The 21670-nt window shown below is 43.2% G+C and overlaps 1 protein-coding gene across 1 annotated transcript in view; it reads right to left on the bottom strand.

The window, feature by feature from the left end:
- The window catches only part of CACHD1 (cache domain containing 1), an 84973-nt gene that overhangs the window by 24682 nt on the left and 38621 nt on the right, over positions 1 to 21670 (bottom strand). Inside the window, exons 4-7 of the mRNA XM_005521310.3 lie at positions 13580 to 13686; positions 6430 to 6556; positions 4246 to 4390; positions 2547 to 2763 (exon numbers count right to left, since the gene is read on the bottom strand). Coding sequence (XP_005521367.2) covers positions 2547 to 2763; positions 4246 to 4390; positions 6430 to 6556; positions 13580 to 13686 — 596 coding nt within the window. The remainder of the gene's footprint in view (positions 1 to 2546; positions 2764 to 4245; positions 4391 to 6429; positions 6557 to 13579; positions 13687 to 21670) is intronic.

The following is a 21670-nucleotide window of genomic DNA, read 5'->3' as shown; positions in this document are numbered from 1 at the left end:
AAAAACCTGCACTTTTCATCTCCTGCCCCTCTGTTCTGCTTCCATCCTGCAATCCTAAGGCAGGGAGCTGCACAGGATGCCTTCCCATGGAGCAGGGCAGAGCAGAAAGCTTGGGAACGTCACCTGGCCCCTGACACTTTCCCTGGAACATGTTTTTCAGGCTGAGGATGTTCCTGGCCGAAGTCCTGCCCCAAAGCCTTTGAACACAACAATTCACAGTCCTGTGCTTACTCTCCAGCCTGCCCCATCACATTTATCTCAGGATTGAGAGTGGTTTGTGTTTATAATGAACACAGAGTAAATCCAGAGCGCTGGGCTGACGTGGCCACGTCCCAACTTTCTTATTTCACCTGGATTTTTGGTGGATTTGCTGTACTGGTTTATTAAATAGGTATCAATGCTTTGACTTGCACATTTTGTCCTCATGACTTGACCAGAATTTGACACAAACAGGAAGTGCTGTTAATTTGGGGGAATTTCTACCTTAGTTTTTTGTAAGGGCTAAAAGTAGGAAAAAAAGCAAATCCAGGTATTAAAGCAGCTTTGGGTGAAGTTTAAGGACAATTGTTGCTGTGTTTCCAAGGCTACAGCAGGGATATTCTATCTGCAGCCAGGCATGGTGCTGCAGCCTGGATGCACTGACAAGAGCCAGTCCTAAATCTGCATCAGGGACCAGAGCAAGCAGCTTTTGGAGCATTTTGTCACCTTTTGGGATCTGCTGAGCAGGACTGCAGTAGGAACTGAAGCAGAAAATCCAGATTAACAGCACAGTTCTCCCATCTCACATCAGCAGTTCCCTTCTGGCTTTGCCAGTGTGAATTTGGGATTGAGGCTGTATCTCAACAGCTTCCCTGACACACCCACACATTGTTCTCAGGGAACAGGATGTTAGAAAATTAACAGTGAAATGAAGGAGGTTTTTTTTTTTTTGTGGGTTTGTTTGTTTTTTTTAAAAAAAGATGAAAAGATTATTCACAAGAAAATGAGACATGTTTTATAAACATCCTCTTCTCAAACCTATTGTGTCTCACACCAGGAATTCTGAAATTCGTTATAAACGCTTTAGATCTTCACAATCTTCCACATGTAGAGAAAACCTAAATCCAAACATTTGCATTTTAACTTTCTGTGCTTGTGCCCCAAAAGGGTTATTTCATATGAAACCTAGTAAAGTATGAATATGCCAAAACTTCAGATGCTAGTAGAAAACATTGCCAAACACAAAATCATAGAATCCTGGAACGGTTTGGGTTGGGAGGGACCTTAAAGCCCATCTCATCCCACCCCTGCCATGGGCAGGGACACCTCCCACTATCCCAGATTGCTCCAAGCCCTGTCCAAGCTGGCCTTGGACACTTCCAGGAATGGGGAATATGCAGGAGGATGCTCAAAGACTCCTCAGCTGATGTTCTTGGAATAACTCCTGATGACAAATTCATCCCAGCCAGCTGCACTGTTTATTTTGCATGTGCTGGAGTTGCTCCCCATCATCATTTTGCCAGAGGATGGTAAAATCCTGCCCTTGCCAACCTCATCCTTTGTCCAGTCACACAAAGGCTCCCTGTGCCAGTGGCCTGAAGCTCAGGAATGGGCTGAACCTTTGGTAGCAAAAGCACCATCCCATAAATCCAAGGAAAGTCACGTGGAATGCGAGGGTATTTCCTCATTCTTTCCAAAGCACTTCAATTCCTGGACTTGTCCTCTCTCTCTGGTCCCGCTCAGCCTCTGAGCTCTCTGGGACACTGAAGGATCTGCTCTCCCTGGAGCAGGCACAGGGCCAGGCTGTGGGAATTGTGTTACATAATCCGAGTATCCCCATGGAGAGGGGCTGTTCCCTCCACCCTGCCACGGCACCGCTGCTGTTACTCAAATCTGAGGAGCACTCAGAGCGCAGAATTCGCCTTCCACAGCTTCCTCAATTTCACATCCATCTCTTCCATGTCTTTCACCACATCCTCATTACAAAAAACACCCAGAAAAAACCCAAATCTTGGGAAGGGGAGGGATAAAGTTCATAATGAGCACCCAGAGTTCGGGGAGGGTGCTCTGAGGTGAAGGAAGATTTAGCCAGGACACCTTTGTGTTCCACAAAACATCACCCATAATTGGCATTCTCAAAAGAGCCATTTCCCTGGGAAGCAAGGGCTGCTTCCCCAGGATTCCAATAAGGCACATCATCCATATGCAAATGAACCAGCAATCATTAAATGAACCTGCAGAAGCTGCCATTTTCCTGGAAAAGCCCCCCCATACAGACTGGGGAAATAACTCAGCTATCACACAGATCAATCCTGCATTTTCCTCTTTCAGTTCAAAAGAAAGGCAAGGCAGCAAGTGACACAAGTGAGAAGGGAAAGGACACATCCAACAATCCCTCACGCGGATTGCAGCCCAAGGAAACGCTCCCTAAAACAAAAATACAGGGGACAGAGCACAATTTTGTTAATATTCAACACACTCCACTCCCTTGGCCTCTACCAAAGTGAGAATGTGAAATAAGAAAACATTGGCTGAAATAAGCAGGCTTGCACAAGAGGCTGGCTTACTTCCTTGGAGCCTGGTGCCGTTGTTGGTGTTCCGGAGGAGCTGGAAAGCTTTTTGGAATCCCAGGGCGTGCTGTGTGGAGCTGTCAGAGGCCTTGATGCTGCTGACAAAGGTGGACATCTTCCTCTTGGTCTCGCTGGTGGCAGGGGACAGGAAGGTCTTGTAGCACTGGTCCAGGGAGCACGTCCGCACCGCGTCCGCCACCGTCAGCACCGAGATCTGCCGGGAAAGAGAGAGATTCCATGGGATCTCCTCCCCTGGAGGGGTCTCTGCACACCCAGACACACCACACAGGGAGAAGCCAGCTGAGCAGATCCCGTGGGTCCCAAAGTGGATTGTTGGGAAAGAAATGCTTCAGGCATAAATCTGTTGAATTTCAAAGGGATTGTGGGGAGTTTGAGGAAAAGAGATTTTGGTATTTGGTTCTCAGAGGAGTCACTCTGCTCCCTCACAATGGGTAATGCACTGCTCTGGGCAGAGCCTGGGTGAGAACTGACAGGGAAATCAGCAGAGAGCATTTTCAGGAAAGCCTGGAGAACCCAGAGAAATGAAAAAAAAATAACCCCTCTAAGGACCCCTCCCTGCAAAGCTTTTTGTTGTTTTAACGTTTCAGTCAAAGCAAGACAACTCTGACATCAGCTTCTCCTGTAAATAAGTTAATGCAAGTGCTACCACTATGCCTTAATGACATCTAACAAAGCAGGCTCATTAACTGAGTGACAAACTTCATTAGGGAGCAAGACTGAGGCAAGACAATCACAGAATTAAGCAGTAATTAGATACCTGTGTAAGAGGTTCTGTACCCACTGAGCTACTGACCAAGGAATAGGTATCTTAAATGTATTCTCTATTCTAACACCAATCCTTCTGACACTTAAATTTAAGTGCTATTAATCCTGCTGAACTGTAAGATTGCTTTACCACATTAAATCTCTACAAAAGCACAAAGTTACAAGTGGTTTTCTCATACTATTCATGAGAATACTTAAGGCAAAAGATTATCATCTGTTTTCTTCAATTTAACTGAAACTCTTCCTACTCACAAAAGAAAACCCAAGCAGAGGGACTGATAAAGGTCTCACCAGTAGAGAGTTACTAAAAGTTAAGACCAAAATGGAGACTTCTTACAGAAGCATCTTATGGGTTTCTGGTTGTCTCTACTGAAAAAATTACAGGTTAAGCAACTTTTTCACTGTCAAATGACACAGGAAGAAATCAAACCCAGATTTCTCAGCCCTTTGCTGCCACCATAATTATCTGTGAATCTTCCAAACACTAATTATGCTTCAGCTCACCCCAGTACTGCAGGAGAATAAATAATTTCCACTTTCATAAGATAAAAAGAGAGGTTCAGAGGTGAAATGAGCTGCTCAAAGCAGTCTAGGGTGAGAGAAGGAGTCATGTTTAGAGCGTGGTTCTTCCTCCTGTTGACCATCACTGAAATATCTGCTGAGATGGATAAGCCTTTAAAGATTGCTCAGGTACAAGATTTTGCCTTAGATCAGTGGGATTTCATGTTTTCCCAGCCTGCAGATCCCCAAATGTCTCCCCTGAGGCAGAAAAGTTCCAAGAGTGAGTTCAAGGCTCTGTCACCCCTCGGAGGCAGCTCCCAGATCCGCAGGAGTCCGTGGGCTGAAAACAGCGCTTTGGGTGAGAACCAAAATCCCAGGGAAAGCTGCTCCTTGCCTGGAGAAACCTCACCTTGTCGTGCTCATCGATGGAGCTGAGGATGACCTGGGCAGCATCCTTGGCAATCTGGAGCTGTGTCTCTGACACAGAGGCCCCGTGGTCCACGATGACCACGATGTGCTTGGACTGAGGGCGAACGGTCGAGACGTAGACGGGCCTGAGGAGGGACAAAAGCCAAAGCACCATCATTCATCAGGCACCCTGTCATCCACTGAAATGCTCCCAAGTGGAAACAGGCAGGAATTAAAACACCCAAGCAAACAACCAGGAAGAAACAATGAATTATACCAGGGATTTTTTTTCCCATTAAGAAAACTTGCATCAGGAAAGGCCAGCTGAGAATCTGAACGTGCAGAAATGCCTCTCACTTTCTGAATTTTTTAATTTAAACCAGGTTCTTCTCTCTGTCACAGCAAGAGCTTTCAGAAATAAAGCTTGTTGCTTGGTTTGGGATCAGTGCAGCAGTTCACACCAAGGTTTGAATGAAGTGAGAAATGCCTCCTGGTAAATCCTGCCTGCTGGGAACTTCACCCACACGTGAACTGAGTGCAACAATAGGGATGTGCCAGGGCCATGACAAGTAAAAACCTGTGCAGCAGCAGGGAGTTGATCAGCCCAGGGTGTTTGGGTTGCTGTAAGAAGGCTCCTGGCCAAGGCAGGCTGCCCTGGGATGACTCTCAGCCAAGTCATGCTCCACAAGCCCTTGGATCTGCCCAGTTTTACATCCCAAAGTGAGTGAACAACAGGGAGGACTCTCAGTGCTGCCATGGGGCTGTGCTAACACCAAAAAACTTGTTTTCAGGGAAGTGTTTTCAGATCCAGCTCAATATTGAGAGATTTGTGAAAGAGTTCACAAGCTCTCATGTCAAGGTTTCAACCTGGAATAAATTAGGAAGATCCTCAGCACGGAGGAAGGATTAAAATAAAATGGCAAGATTCTCTTTCCTCTTTGGTCCAGACACAAGACCAGTTACAGTCAAATGAGAGTTCTGGGATCTAAATTTTATTATATCAAAGGCAGACGGAGAAATCTTATTAAGAGGAAAGGAAATGCAGAAGATTTGAGACAAGGCACTGCAGTAAACAACTGGCACAAATCAGTTCTCAGCTGTAAAACAGCCTGCAGCTCTACCCTGGATTAATACCTGAAACTGAAACTGGGCCTTTGATCTTCAAAGCACTGAAGCATTAACTAATTAATTCACCCAAACTACCCTCTGAAGTAAATATTACCAAAAAGATACCCCTTATTTAGGCATAGAGAAACTATGTCCCAGACTAAGAGATTTGGATAAAATCACTGATTTGGTTTCAGTGGCCAAGTTCTGGGCAGGACTGGGGCACCCCCAGCTCTCACCTCTTCAGACCACACCCTTCCAAGGCCCAGAAAACCCAGCCAAGCTCAGAACTTTGTGCTTTGATGACACACCAAAGATACCATCAGTGAACTTTGGATTGCTCAACCCTGACAGGAAACCAAACTCTCCTTAGTGCCCCCAAAAAGCTCCTGGATGTGATTAACCGGTACAATTAATTAATGTGTGACCAGAGATATTAAAGCCACTGCACCTCCCCACCTTTGAACCTTCATCAATCCCATGGGACTGACAGAAAAAGCAGGGAAAGATACTGGACCTCAAATTCTTGGCTTCATGTCTAGAGAACAGAAATCCCTGTGCAGCAAACCCTGCCCCCAGCTGATGCTTTATTTTTATTTTGTTTATTTTAGTGGAAGGAAATTTGCACTGCTGCTTCCCTACCATCCATGACGTCCCACCTGAACCTGGGGAAAAATGTTCTTACCCACGTGCCCTTCCCAGTCTCTCATCCTTCCTCTCCCTCCCCAAAGTGATGCACCTGCCAAATCTGCAGAGTGTGTGTTCACTGCTTTATTAACAGGGGTCAACTATGAGTCAAATGTAAGTCAGATTTTGCCTGCAGGCTGACCCACAACTTCCAAGTCACTGCTGTTTACAGCTGATTTGATTTGGGAGAGGTGAGGAACCTGTTTGGAATTTCAGTTGAGTTTCTTAGAAGTGAAAAGTGGTGCTTTAAAAACGACCCTAAGAAAACCCAAGGGACTCCATTAGAAGTTACTCATGAATGTTGTCAGCTTGGCAAAGGACAACACTGAATGAAATCAGGGCTTGAGGAATTAATGCTTTTCCCAGGAAATTGGAAGGAGGCAAATCCTACCTGCTGCGGTGTTCGTAGCTGCCTTTGCACCGGAACTTGTGGGCTGGGAACACGGTGAAAATCCCTTCTTCTGAGCTGAAATATTGCCACTTAATTCCTGGGTTAGACTTCAGGTTATCAGCAAGGACTGCAGGGTGGAAAGGGAAAACCAAGCAGAGTTACAAAGGCAGCCCAGACCAGGAGGTTTTGTTACTCAGGGCCTCTCTCGTGGAGTTTGGAGAAGAACAATCAGAGCCCAACATGAAACACAAACTGCTCTGCTCAGGACAGGTAAAACTCACTGGTAAAACTGATTTGCAAACAGTTCAAGTCTTTTGGAAACTCAGCAATGGATTGGACAGATTTTGTTTAATGTGTGATGACAGTTCCTGAATCTCTGAATCAGACCCAGGTCCCAGGAAGGCAAGGCCAGAGTGAGGAAGGAAGAGATTAAAGCAATTTTATATAATAGATATACACCCTTAGATCTCCATGTAATAATAAATACACTGTCACCATCCCTTCCATAAAGGGAAAAGCCTCCATGTTAAAAAAACCTGAGGTTTTTGGTGGAATAACTCCAAAATATTAAACAGGTTTGGTGCTCACAGCTTCATAACCAACCTGTTGCCAGGGAAATGAACAGATGTCCCATGGGCACAGGGGGAAGGGAACAGATCCCATGGGCACAGGGAAGGAACAGATGCCATTAGTGTTGGGATTTCAGCCTCCTAGGGCAGTGGGAATGCCCCATGGACATCATCTGCTCTCCCTCCAGCCTGGAGAGACTCAGGATTTTCATTCATGGAATCACCAGCTCTGCCCCACCACTGATCTCACTGATCTGAGTCCTTTAAAGCAAAAGGGAAATGCTCCCAGGAGAGAGGGAATGGGAAATCATTAGCATGGGAGGCACAAACCCCCTCAGCACCACAGCAGGAACAGGATTATTTTCCACAAGATATTTGAAATCTTTAGTTTTCACCTAGCAAATAAAGTGGATCACACCAGCTTAAAATGCAGGGAAAAAAAAAAAAAAAGAAAATATATCTTTGCCATTTCTCCTTTCATGTTGTCAAAAAGAACTGGCAGAGGGGGGCTCTGATTTCACCTTTTGCTCAGCATTTCCCTTCAGCATTTGCTCAGGGCTGGCACTGAACACAGACCAGTTTCATCTCCTGCGTCTCCTTCATTATCAAATATTCCAATATTTGGGTTAGAAAGGACTGCAGGGCACATTCAAACCTTAGCCAGACACTCTACACCCGAACAGCCACACCAAGGATGGTCTGAGTCCCACATCCTCCACACTTTAGCACTTACTCAGGTTTCCAGACTGGCTGTGGCCACGATGTTCTCTCCACATCCAGCTCAGTGTAATTACCCTGCAAAAACCACTGTCCTGGGCTTTCCCCACTCCTCTTTGCCACAGTATTTTACACTTCCCACAGTGCCTACAAATCCCACTGGGATGCTGGGCTGGGACTGCTGAGTTCTGTGCAGAAATGAGAACAATTCCCTGCCTTGATGGACCAAGGACTACCAGAGATTCATCATTCCCCTTCAAAATCAATTTTTTCTCTGAACTGCTGCTTCCTCCTGCAGGCAGAAGGGCTGTGAGACTATAAATCATTTAAATCCTTCTTTTTATACCCAGCTACCCAAAATTCTTCGTTCTGGGAGCGAAGTTGTTTTGTATAAAGAAGCTGAATTTCTGCTGCTGAAGTTTTTGTTTTGAGTTACAGAATTTGAAAAACGTCATTTCAAAGTTGACATGTGAACACTCAGTTAAAGCCTGGATGAAATAACTTGTCCAGTCTCATTTTACCAACAACATTACAATAAAGGAGTTTATAATTTAAAGGCTTTGGCTTTTTTAATCCTTGCTATATTAAAGATAAACTTCTCATTCCTGCAAGGCCACGAGCTGTATTTATTTCCCCACGAGAGTATGTAGATTTAAAAGCGTTCATTTTCCTCCTACAACAATTGGTTTTGAAACTCAAGCTCTGCTGTTCTTTCTTTTCACACAGTTGTGCTCATGTTTCCTCCTTCCCCAGAGATCACCAATTTTATCCTAACTCTGCTTTTTTTCCCCCATTTTTTTTCTTTTTCCTATGACCACAGCAGACAATCTCCCTGCAGATAAGCCATGGCTGAAAAATCCAGACTTTTTCTCTTTAAACACATTTTCCATCCACTCAAGCCGTAAGAATGCCCTGCAGATATTTCCTCAATTCTTGCTCCTTGCCAGGACACACAGTAGATGATTTTTATTTTAGCCTAAACCTCATTTACCCCAAACTTTTTCGTGCCTGTAGTTTATTCCCACCTCCTCCTCCTCCCAGCAAAGCCAGTCCCTGGACAGGTTATTCCATCAAATAAAAAGCTGATCCCTTAATTCTGGATGCAGACTGGGAATAATCAACTGCCTGTGAGGTGGCATTGCCAAGTCACTCCAAAACTTCTGTCCCCTCCACTTCCCCTGCAGCAATATCTGACCCCAAATCCGGCTGCAGACTGGAAAAGTTGGAAACCATTAACATGACAGCATTTGAAATGATCATTCTCTCTAATTATAAATATCTCACAAGGCAAAAAGGACTTTTAGGAAGAAAGCCCTGTGTGATAGAGTTTATAAAACTTCAAAGGGAATGTGATATGATAACACTTAGCTCTTCTAGATACCACTTTACATCTTCAAAGCACAGCCAAATCATTAACTAATTAATCTTCAAAGAACAGCACAAACAGTCAGGGGAAAGAAAAAAGGAACTACTGAACATAATTGCTCGTTATAAAAGGGTTTCTTACAGCCCTCCTTTTTAGCATTACATTTGCTGAGCTGCCAACCTCGGATCTCATCCCACAAAAACCAGGGAAGTTTAATTTTCAGTTCTCCTCTGACAAGTCTCTCCATTAAAAACCCTCATGGTGAAGAAACAGCACAAAGAAATGTGTTTATTGTACAAGTGAAGACATCCTCTAACTCTGCAGACAGATCTGATCCAGGATTTCCCAAGTCAAACCCAATTCCAGCTCCTGTGTTGTCATCAGGAATAAAAGCTCTGCAGTTCAGCCACAATTAACATTCTGCTGGTGGCATGAGCCAGGACAGAGCCCTGCTCAATCCTTAGGACTCTGAAGGGAAAAGAAGTAAAAAAACCTTTTAATTTTAAGGAATGGGACCAGATTCCTCTGTTAAAAGGATTTGGAAGGAGGAACTCTTCTGCTCAAATACCTCCCAAGCACTTTAACTCAGCCCAAAAGCAGTTTAAAATACAGCAATTTAAGGAACATTCCACATTCTGGACTTGATCCCTTCCAACTCCAGATATTTTATGATTCTAAGATTTGAAATGATCAACACCTCGAATAAAACAGACCAAATTTATTGGGCAGTTTGGTGCCATCTCTGCATATTTCTGGGGAGGAGCACTCTGCCAAAGCTGCCTGACGTGGAACAGACATTTCAGCACTTTGAAGGATGAGAAGGAGAAAGATTTACTGGCTCCCTGTTTATTCAAAAGGCAAAAAAAACCAAAACCCTCTCAAGGAATCTGATAACATAATGCACTGGCTCTGGGGAAGATTTAATAAATAAAGGACTATTCAGAGTGCTGAGGACAGATCTCTTCATCTAACTGCCCAAAGCCTGTGTCTCCATCTGGAGAATAAAGACTTTCTCCTTATCTATTTTGTAGTAATGGCTAAAAGTAATCCAGATGCAAAACTCCAAGCAAGATAAAACAAAATCTTTTCAAGACACTAAAAAACATTTTAAAAGCCACCTAATATCAAGAGAAAAACAGTGGTAAAAGTGATATTATTTTAAAGCTGAGAAGAGACACATCTATTTCTTTCTCCTTCCCCTCAGATTAATGTTTATTTTAATGAAAAAATAATTCAAATAATACTGGAAAAAACTGATTTCAAAGTTTCATGAGCTCCCTCACCCTTTTTAACACCGTGCTCAGGGTGGAATTTGGGGTTGCTGTCCCTGAGGGCTCTCCCAGGCTCTGTTCCTGTGCCTTTGCCGGAGCCTGCGGTGCAAATTCCGTTCCTTTCCAACACCTCCAACTTCACCACTCTGATCCCACTTTTTACTCTGGGCCAAGATTAACATTTCCAGAGCTGAGCTCGAGGTCGAGCAGAGCAGAGCTGAAATTTATGTTTTGCCAGGAGCTTTTTATAGGCAGGATTATTTAAACTGCAGAACTCCTGTGGGAAAAGGGACGACACTCATGGGAATTTTGCCTTTTACATTCAGAATGAAATGAAAAACTCATTCAGGAAGACGACGACGAGAACACCCAGATGTACCAAACACAATAAAAATGTATTTTTAAATCATAAAAATAAGTGAGGCAAAGGTAGAGCCTAAACCCAAGGTGCAACAGATATCCCTCCCCAGCTCTGCATGAGGACACTTATGAGAGAAGAAAAGAAAATTATGGGATATGGGGAGGTTTTTTTTTGTATTTGAACCCTGTCTTCTTTCAGAGGTGGTTTTAGTTTAATGTGAGTGTTGATGGAGTCATTGAAAATTGGCTCCTGTGCACACCAAGGGCTGTGCCCTGAATGTACCCTCTAAGGAAGTGGTCCTAGAGAAAATGCAAAGTTTTAAGACACAGCTACACTAATTAGTGCTTTAAAACCCCATTTATGAGGTGACAGCATCTCCCCAGCTGGGGGGATACCAGGGCACCGAGAACCCTTCATCCTTCTAACCAAAACCGCTCCCCACTCCATTTCTATCCCAAGGCAAGTTTTGTCCCAGCCCAGGAATTCCTTTGGACACACAGGGATTCTCTGGAGGTCCCAGCCCATGGCTCCATCACCAAGTGCTACAGACAGCACCAACACAGCACCCAAAGGCTCCCCACACCCAGTTTATCCCAGTTTATCCCAATTTATCCCAGTTTATCCCAGAGCTCCTGCAGCCCCACACCACTCCGGCCATGGTCCAGCCCCACAGCAGCAGGGCCCTGCTGACCCTCCTGAGTGTCCCCAGGGGTCACTGGGGCTGCAGCTCCTGGGGCTGAGATGAGGAGCAGGGATGGGAAGGTGGAACTGTCACCAATCCCAGCTGTGGCTGCCCCTGGATCCCTGGCAGTGCCCAAGGCCAGGCTGGATGGGTTTGGAGCAGCCTGGGACAGTGGGAGCTGTCCCTGCCATGGCTGGGCTGGGATGAGATGGGATTTGAGGTCCTTCCAACCCAACCCCACCTGTGATTGATCTCCCAGACTTTCAAACACAACAAGGACCAAGGACATTCCTTGGACCTCACCTACACAAAACTTCTCTCTTCACTAGGTGTGTGCCCAGTACCAACTTTTGTTTCTCAAATTAACCATTTCCATCCTGTTTTCCTGCCTCAATCCACTCTTTCCATCCCAATTCTCTCTTACAGACATTTCCTCCCTAATCAAAACCCAATCACAGCCTCCCCCCAAGGCTGTTTCTGTACCAGGAGAGCCAGAGGAGACTCTACTGTCAATAAACCCTTGTTCTTACTCTCCCTCAATTCCCTCTCCTCTCCTGCTGCCCTTTCCTGCCAATGCCATGTTTTGAAGGTTCTCCTTTCATCAGGAATCTTTCAAGCCAGAGGCAAGGGAAGAGGAGGCACTTGAGCCTCACTGCTGAGCCAGGACAGCAGGAACCTTTATTTCTCTGAGAATTCAAACCAGAAATTTAAATTATGTTTACAAGAAACTGCAATTTATTTGCTTTCCATCACTCAAAAGTAAGGATTATTTCTTGAATACTTTTTTAACCTCCAACTTCTGCAGTAGAAAAAGATTTTTATTTAATTTAATTAAAAACCATGAAGTGATTCATTCCACGCTTTGCTCTTACAACAGTGACTCTAAACTTGCCTTCAAAAATTATTCTGATTAATTAACAACTGCATGTGATTTAAACATTATTTTAATGAGTTGTTTGGGTTTGTTTTTTGTTTTTTGTTTTTTTTAATAAAGAGATGAGTAAAACGAAGCTCAGCAAATCACAGTGAGTGAATAAAGAGTGCCTGGCTTTAGGATGGAAAACACCACACAAATCATGGAGTGTCAGGAAATCAGCCTGGCCAGCACCTGCATCCAAGATGTGGGATACAATGGATGGGATGGAAAAGGATCTACGGGGACTGCTCATTTTTATATTTCATTAGAAATCCGGAAAGCAAAACTGTAAGAAGAGAAACAATAAAGGAGTTTATAAAAATGTGGGGTTCTTTCCCCCTGTTTGTTGCGAGATGGTGAGGGTGGAATGGCAGGGCTGCCATTTCATCAGTCAAGTTAATAAAATAAATCAGCATCTTATTCCAAAAGACCTCTGAAAGTGAAAATAAAATAAATCCCAAATCTGCATTATTCCCCCAAAAGAATGAACAAACAACACCTCCCCAAAATGAAATCCACAACCAAAGTCTATTAATGTTCTCTAATTTACGACACTGAGCACCATAAAAAGTTGAAAAGTCAGATGGAACAGCCAGACCAAAGTCTGGCTAAACCCAACTGAAATCCCTGTATTAATCCACCCTGATTAGGATGCAAAAAAAAAAGAAAACCTTGCTGCACCAGAGGCCCAAAAGCTGAATTTTTCAGGGATCAGTTGTGTGCATTTTGATTCTAAGCATATCTCAAAGCCCTTAAACGTGTGGAGAAAATGCCCTGACAAGATAAAGACAGGAAATATTTAAGGATGCCCTCACATTTGGTAATTTTTGCCTATCACTGCAAAGGCAGCCTCACATGAGCTGAACTCAGCTAAGAAGATCAGAGAAACTTCCCTGTGTGGACCCTGGCACTGCTGATGCCAAAGCAGACAGGCCCAGGAAGGAGAAAACCTTAGAAAAAAATAAAAAAATAAAAAAAGGAAGAAATAAAAAGTGTAGAAACCACAACAAAATTATCCACGGTAGGCTGGAATAAAACCTTCATGACTTTTTTATAAAGTACTTAGACCAAGGGCATTACTTTAGGTATCAGCTTTCAATCATGAAATCTCAAATTAAGAGCAGTGTGACACTTGCAAGGAGAAATAAAAGCTTGTTGCTATGGCAATCAATGCAAATTCTCTGTGCCAAGGAAATGTTCGAGTCTAATGGGAGAAAAACCCTTACAACAGAAGGAAAAAAACCCCAAAGTAGAACTGTGCTGCTCACCAGAATTTAAGTCACGTCCAGGATTGAAGGCTCTACTGTTGACAGTGGTTGAGAGTCTGTCACAGCTGATGGTTCTGGAAACGTTGGTGTTGAAATTCCCATCGAATCTGGAAAGACAACAACAGGATCAGCAATCAAACATTATTTATTAAACTTATATTTGCAATGGAAACAAAGCTTTTTAATGTTGTGGTGTAAATAATTATTTATAATAACACAGAGTTTAAATTCTCATCAAATGTGGAAGGACAACAAGAGGATCAGCAATCAGACATTATTTATTAATTAATATATTTACATTGTAAACAACTTTTTAATGTTTCAGTGTAAATAACTATTCATAATAAGACATTGGTGTTGAAATTCCCATCAAATCTGGAAAAACAAGAAAAAGATGCATGAAAAGATGATTATGGAATCCAAGAAGGGCTGGAAGGGACCTTAAAACTCAACCCATTGCACCCCAACACCTTCCACTGTCCCAGGCTGCTCCAAGCCCTGTCCAGCCTGGCCTTGGGCACTTCCAGAGATCCAGGGGCAGCCCCAGCTGCTCTGGGCACCTCTGCCAGGGCCTGCCCACCTTCCCAGGGAGGAATTTCTTCCCAATTTCCCACCTAACCCTGCCCTCTTTGCCTTAAAGCCATCCTTGTCCTGTCACTGCACGTGCTTGTCCCCTCATCCCTGTGATCTCCTCGCTCTGCACAGCCAGGACGAGAAGGGGATGGACAGATGGACACCAAGGTCTCCTGTCTGTCCTCGAGGTCAGCCCCAGGCTGGAAGATCAGGTTGGGATGCTCTGACAGACCCAAAGCAGCCAAAGCTGGAGCTCTGCACGGGCTCATCCCCTCTCCTGGAGCTGTTTGTTGACATTATTGGCAACCTCCTCCCAGAGACCCTCCCAAGCCCTCTCTGTCGAGGAAAAGACATTTCCCAGGAATGCAGCTCTTGGATGAAGAGCTGTGGCTTTTCTTATCGCCCTTAAAATGTAACCACTTCAAAAAAAAAATCACAGCTCTTTCCAAGAGAGCAAAAGTCTTGTTGATTTTTTGTTGGCTGAAGAATCTCCAGCCTAAGATTGATTGATAACGGATGGGTTTCCACAAAAATTCATGTTTATCTTGGGGCAAACCCAAAAAACTGCACATTAAACATCTCCATCCTAAAGAAATATTTCCGAGCAAGGCTGAAGAACAACCCCACAGTGAAAAATAATGACTTTTCAGGATGTAAACGGATTGTCCCAGAGCTCCCATCAAAATCTATTAGTGATGGCAACAGGATGCCTTGTTAGCGACCAACATTATTCATTTACTGCATTAAAATGCTTCAACATGCTCCAAAAATCATCCAAGGCCTCAGCTCTTCTCAGGAAGCCACTGTTACCCACCAGGAAGATGAATTTGTGGATGCCTAAATAATCTGCAGCGGAGCTGAGGAAGGAAACAAAAAAATTCCTGCAGCCCAATCCCATCCCTCCTTCCTACAGCAAAAAGGAAATACAGTTAATGGGAAAAAATGTATAAATAAAAGATGAAGAACTGTTTTAAATCCCATAAATTAAAGACCAGACCTGCCAGCCTTGAGCAAGGGCTGCCCCAAACTGGGCTAGGTGGGATGTCTGTCTCAAATCTCTTTTCAGAGATTGATTTTGCCTTAAAATTGACTTTTTGCACCTTGCAGTGCAGTGGTTTTGGTTCCATGGCACAAGGACCTGGAGAAGAGAGCAGCTCCCATCACAAATGAAAATCAGGACCAGGAACTGTGGCAAATCTACACTGCAATATTTGTCATCATTTTAATGACACTGGAGAATTTTCCACGTGCTTCTAAGTTTAATTCAGAATGCATTATTAATATATTTCAGCATCTTTCTCATTAAAGCCACAATTAAAACCAAAGCCCCAGCACTTCTAAGTGGCCTTTCCAACCAATGTTTGTATTCTTAGCTGTAAATCCTGGTTTTCCCTGCCGTGTTTATACCTCACACATTTTCCACTCAAGTTTCAAACTGCACAGCCCTTCCCATCACTCACTTTGGAAGAAGTTAAAACATCAAAAATATTTGTATTTTAATAGATGAAGCATTGTTCAGCACCTTTTCTCTGCACAGAGGGGACAATTTTTACCAGTGTCTCCTTAAATTTTTACCAATGTCTCCATTAATTTTTACCAGTTCATTCATTACATTTTTACTGCTGTCTCAATTAATTCTTACTTGTGTCTCCCTTAATTTTTACCTTAATTTTTACCAGTGTTTCCCCTAATTTTTACCAGTGCTTTCCTTAATTTTTACCTGTGTTTTCCTTAATTCTTAACTGTCTCCCTAAATTTTAACCAATGCCTCTCTTCATTTTTACCTGTATCTCTCTTAATTTTTACCAGTGCCTCCCTTAATTTTTACCAGCATCTCCCTTAATTTTTTGCAGTTCTCCCTAATTTTTTACCTGTCTCCCCTGATTTTTAACCCAAATTTCCCTTCATTTTTACCTGTGCCTTCCTTGATTTTTAACCCAAGTTTCCCTTCATTTTTACCTGTGTCTCCCCTGATTTTTAACCCGTTTCCCTTGATTTTTTGAAGTGTCTCCCTTAATTTTCAACCCAAGTTTCCCTTCATTTTTACCTGTGTCTTCCTTGATTTTTAACCCAAGTTTCCCTTCATTTTAACCTGTGTCCCCCTAAATTCTTACCACTATCTCCCTTCATTTTTACCAGTCCTTTCCTTGATTTTCACCAGTGTCTCTCACTTTTGCCAGAAACACAACTACAAAGTGGATAAAAACCTCTTAAGATTTCACCCAAAATATTCCAGGTGACAACACTTCGAAAACCCTCATTAAAAACCCCACACCAAAATTATAAAGATCTAATTTTGGGGTTTTTTGTTGGTTTTTTTTCATGGTTTTAAAGGCAATAAAAGCCATTGAGATTCCCTTCTAACACTGTTTCCTTCACCCCCATCCCCCTGCCTCGCTCTCTTCCTCCTGGATTCCCTTTAATGAAGAAGGGATGGAAGGCGCATCCCGCGGGAGCAAACAGAGCCGCGACTCCCACTTTGATCTGGTCCCCACGGAGCTCGGCGCTCCCCGCCTGCCTCCCCACATCTCACCCTGATTGACGTTGGCTCTGATGTGCAAAACTCCTTTGAACTTCACACATGAAATTCCCATCAGGCCCCGCTCATTTTTATTCTCCTTCAACAGGATTTACGAGCGGGAGATGGGCGAGCGGAGGAGATAAAATGAATTTGCAGGAGCTTTTGAATCTGACATCAAAACGGAGCTGGAGTGAGCTCCAATTGGATTTTGCTCGGCCTGAATTTACAGTGTAAATCAACTTCTTTTGTGCTTTTGGAGTTTAGGGAAAAACGAGGGAGCTGTGGATAAAAATGGCACTCGAGCAGCTGCTCAGGGCTTCGTATTGTTTTAATACTCTTTTTTTTTTTTCCTTTTTTTTCCTCTGTTCATACTAATTTAAGCTGACATTAATATGCAAATGAAATTACATAAGTTCACTCAAAATTCGGCTTTTCCTTTGAAATTCCCAACTAGGCCTTGTTTGCTTGATTGCAAGGCAAGATTTTAACTCGTATTTTACATAAATACTTAAATATAGGGTTCCTACTGCATCTAAACAGAATGCTGGAAAAGGATGTTTTTATGAATAAATTCAACCAAAAAAATAAAAATTTAAAAAAAAAGCTACTGATGGTTCAGTTACACAATTTCTTCTTGCAAGGCACTAAAGTTGTTCCCATTATTTCAAGTATTGTTGAAAAATCCAAGTGTAGCCGCTCTCAGAGGTAAAGAGAATCTACTACTGGAAGGAGGAGTCAACCCAGGAACACAAACTATTCCCAACCTCACTTTTTCATGAGGAATTTCTATCCCAATCCCATTTTTTCCATGAGGAATTTCTATTCCAAGCCCATTTTTTCCCTAAGGAATTTCTATCCCACACCCCATTTTCTCATTAGGAATTTCTATCCCAAACCCCATTTTTCTCATTAGGAATTTCTATCTCAAACCCATTTTTTCATGAGGAATTTCTATCCCAAAGCCCTTTTTTTTTCATGAGGAATTTCTATCCCAAAGCCCTTTTTTTTTCATGAGGAATTTCTATCCCAAACCCATTTTTTCATGAGGAATTTCTATCCCAAACCCATTTTTTCATGAGGAATTTCTATCCCAAACCCCATTTTTTCATGAGGAATTTCTATTCCAAACCCCATTTTTCTCATCAGGAATTTCTATTCCAATTTTCCTCATCAGGAATTTCTATTCCAAACCCCATTTTTCTCATCAGGAATTTCTATTCCAAACCCCATTTTTTCATGAGGAATTTCTATCCCAAACCCCATTTTTCTCATCAGGAATTTCTATTCCAATTTTCCTCATCAGGAATTTCTATTCCAAACCCCATTTTTCTCATCAGGAATTTCTATTCCAAACCCCATTTTTTCATGAGGAATTTCTATCCCAAACCCCATTTTTTCATGAGGAATTTGGCCACATTAGAAGTGAAAGCAAAGAACCCAGGAGAGAAATTTCCTGAATACCTGCTGCACTTTATGGACCAAAGCTGCCAATCCCAGAACTGTGCACAGTCTCTACATCTCCTAGAACCCCCTGGGCTTTTACTGCAGCCTGAAACTGTGTCAGAACAGTAAATACATCTTAAATTTCATTTATTGTTGCCCTCCCACTCCTCCTCTGGAAGTTCAGCTCTTCAGATATTGCAGCAACCCAAGGAACTGAATGGGATTCCCGTTATCTCCCACTTAACTGCTCCGGAGAGGAAAGGTAAACACAGAAAGAGCTGGGATAAAATTGAACTGCATTAACAAATATTTAACCATCTGGGTTTTAAAAAAAAAAAAAAGCAAGAACCAGACCACTTGTGAAGGCAGTATCACAGTCAGGGAGTAAATGATTTTCAAACAGAGGTTTGTAAACTCCCTTATTCAAACAGCTCCATTAATGTTTGCAATGCACCACTGCCAAGTAGGGTGTTTTACCAACAAATATTTCTCCATTCCAGCTCCTTGCACAAATTTGGATAAATGCATTCCCTAAGCTCTTATCAGCATAGTTAAATAAAGAGCAAAAACAAATTTCCAGCTGCCTTGCAAGGCAGCCAGAGTGGGAGCATTAATGAACGCCGGTGTCCCTGAACAGATGGATTTTGGAGACCTGGGGCACTTCCCATGAAAACCCAGCAGTGAAATTCATCTGTGGCCTCCAGCGTGGGAGGGGATGAGTCCAGCAGCACATGGGATCCGTGTCCAATGAGGAGGTGCAGTGAGGGACACTCCTGGAGCTGCCACTCTCTCCCTGCTCACATCCCAAGGAAACTGCATCTCACATTTCCCATCTCCCCCAGACCCCGGGACACGAAACGCTGAAGCACATCAGAGTGATGGGTCTGAAAACTGGGCAGAGAGAAGGGTCAAGATTTTTGTCTCCCTTTATAAGCATCCTCTAGTTTTTGTTGGAAAAGCTGCAGGAACAGCTGCATTTCCTCACAAATGCATCTGAATGATACATTGTTTTTTTCTGGAAGGTGATCCTCCTGCAGCCATTGCTGTGCTGAGAAACCACTGGCAGGTGCTCTGTGGCCCCGAACACAACCAACTTCCCTGGCAAACTGGAGATGTAGAAAGCCACTTCTGGAAGCTTCTCCCACATGAGAGCATCAATCACAACTTCTCCAGAAAAAAGGCATTTTGTGCAATGGGTGGAGGACAAATACTCAAACATTACCCACATATCCAACTTATTCTTAGAATGGAGGGAGTTTGGTTGCCTTTCATCTGCAAATATTCAATATAAACCACCTCTTTATCTGCCTGTTGCCATCCAGGCCAGCAACATCTCTGGGAATAAAGTTATTCCAGTCATCACTCTCAAGTCAGACCATGCAGAACCCTCCAATGCTTCCCAAAACTCATTTCTTAAATCCCTATTTAGACACTTCTCACAACTGACACATATCCCAGAAGTTCACACTGCAGGCACTCAGGGCTTTTGATAAATAAATTCTGTTTATTCTCTCCCTCCCTTCTCGCTGCTCCACCAGCTCATTCCAGATCCAAGATTTCCTCAATACCTGTGGAGGGCTTTCAGGCACGAAAACCAGGAGACTCCAACTTGTACACAAAGGTGTTTATCCTCTTCAGGAGAAAGCCACTTTAATTCAAACACTGTCTGGTAAATCACCATCCAGTTCCACCATGATGGGGAATGTTTGGAGACAGTGTGAAATCTGCTCCTGGATTATCCAGCAGCCTGTGTTGGTGAGGAAAGCCACAGGCTCGTTTTTCCTGCAGGGATTTCTTCCAGGATTAGAAGATGCACATCACTTGACATCCATTTTCTTTATCTCCCATTGGCTTGCTCAGAGCCTGCAGCACTTTATTCATATTAACTCTGCTTGGAGCAGCCTCTTCCCCAGTGCTCCCAGCACTTCTCCAGTGCCTGGGAAAAGGAGCTGGTCCCTGGTCCCCAGGCTCTGACCCCAGGGACACAAACACAGCCTGGATGGTTGGGAAGGCACCAATTTCCACACTGACCATGTGGGAGCTTGGAAAGCTCTGCTCCCTGCTCTGCCCCTGTGCCATTCCCAGAACTTCATCAGGTAGAGCTGAAAATGCCAACAGAGATATCTGGAGAAAGTATCAGCAAAAATCCAAAGGGGAACACAATTCCCTGCCCTGCTCACCCCTCCTCAGCAGCCCCTGCACGTGGATTTAGGCGTGGGATTATTTCCCTGTGCCCAAGCACATTTAGAGCCTTTGGTAAAATAGCTGAGTGTAATTTTATCAGGAAATGTTTGTTGAATTAAGGCCTTGCCAAAACCACTCGATAGCCACCAACTGTGCTGCCTCATCCAGTTGGGTTTGCATATTCCAATTTATTTCTTTTCACCACTTTCCAAACCAAGGTGGTTCCACTGCACAACCCTGCCTTGGAGGGGGCACAAACACACGACTGCTGGTCTTACACCAGTGAAAACAGAATATCTCGGGTACAAAACAGCAGCCAAAGGCACAGTCAGGCCGGGAATTTTAATCCAGACAGGGAATCTCACTCATTTGGGCTCCTCACTGCAAGAGCCGACACCTTGTAATGGCAATAAAATAAACACTGCGTTCCCTGTCATAGCTCACTACTCATTAAACAACCAATTTAAATGCCAGGTTCATTTTCTAACCCAGTTTGTGCTTTGTTAGGTCCTGTTTTCTATCATTTATTTATAGTCACCAGGTGTGGAAATCTCAGTTTATCCCAAGCAACATGACAAATCAATGCTTGGATTTTCAGGAGAAATATAAGCAATAATAAGTTTGTTAATGATAACTACAAATAGAAACTGTCATCAATCCATTTAAAATAAATAAAGAAATGAAATTATTAATATTAATAATGATAATAATAATATCCTTTCCCTACAGAATAGCTCATCTTTCCCAAGTTAATTTTCCCCAAACCAATCCAAACTCAAACCATTCCCAACTCAATGTCAATAATTTGGACAATAAGAGGCTGAACACCATGTGATAAACAGCCTTAAATGCTGTGGGGAAAACCTTCAAACCTACCTAAAAATACCTTAAGATAACGCACTTCTGACACTGTTCTTGCCCCAAATGTTTGCTCAAATGAAGAGGCCACATGAGGAAACAGGCAGAAAAAAGAACACACAGAGTTCAGGAGTTGTAACACAAACATTTCACAACGTCCCAGAACGAAGACCACAGCCCTGAGGACTCAGACATGGCCAAGGCACGATCTAAGGCAAAGGATCTCATGGAAAAAGCAATTTTCACAGCCAAATCTGGGTCTTTGTCCACCTGACCTCTTCTGCAGCAGCAATTAATAAATACTTTAACCAAAAAAATATAATTATTGTTGCTTTAACACCAACATTAAACATTTTAAACACCAAGGATAAGCTGTTACCAGCAGTAGCACATCCAATTTAACTTCCTGCAAGTGCAGGCCCTGTTAGTCCATGAATTAAACATGGAAGAATTCAAAATGAGATCACAATATCCAGGTGAATCAGTTTCTTTCCTGATATTTTAATCAAAAT

The sequence above is a fragment of the Pseudopodoces humilis genome, chromosome 10 (assembly GCF_049639895.1).
Source record: "Pseudopodoces humilis isolate 2021_Gansu_Grassland_sample_001 chromosome 10, ASM4963989v1, whole genome shotgun sequence".
Classification (NCBI taxonomy): Eukaryota; Metazoa; Chordata; class Aves; order Passeriformes; family Paridae; genus Pseudopodoces; species Pseudopodoces humilis.
The sequence above is the reverse complement of the archived record's forward strand: the minus strand, read 5'-3'. Positions and strand labels throughout refer to the sequence as shown.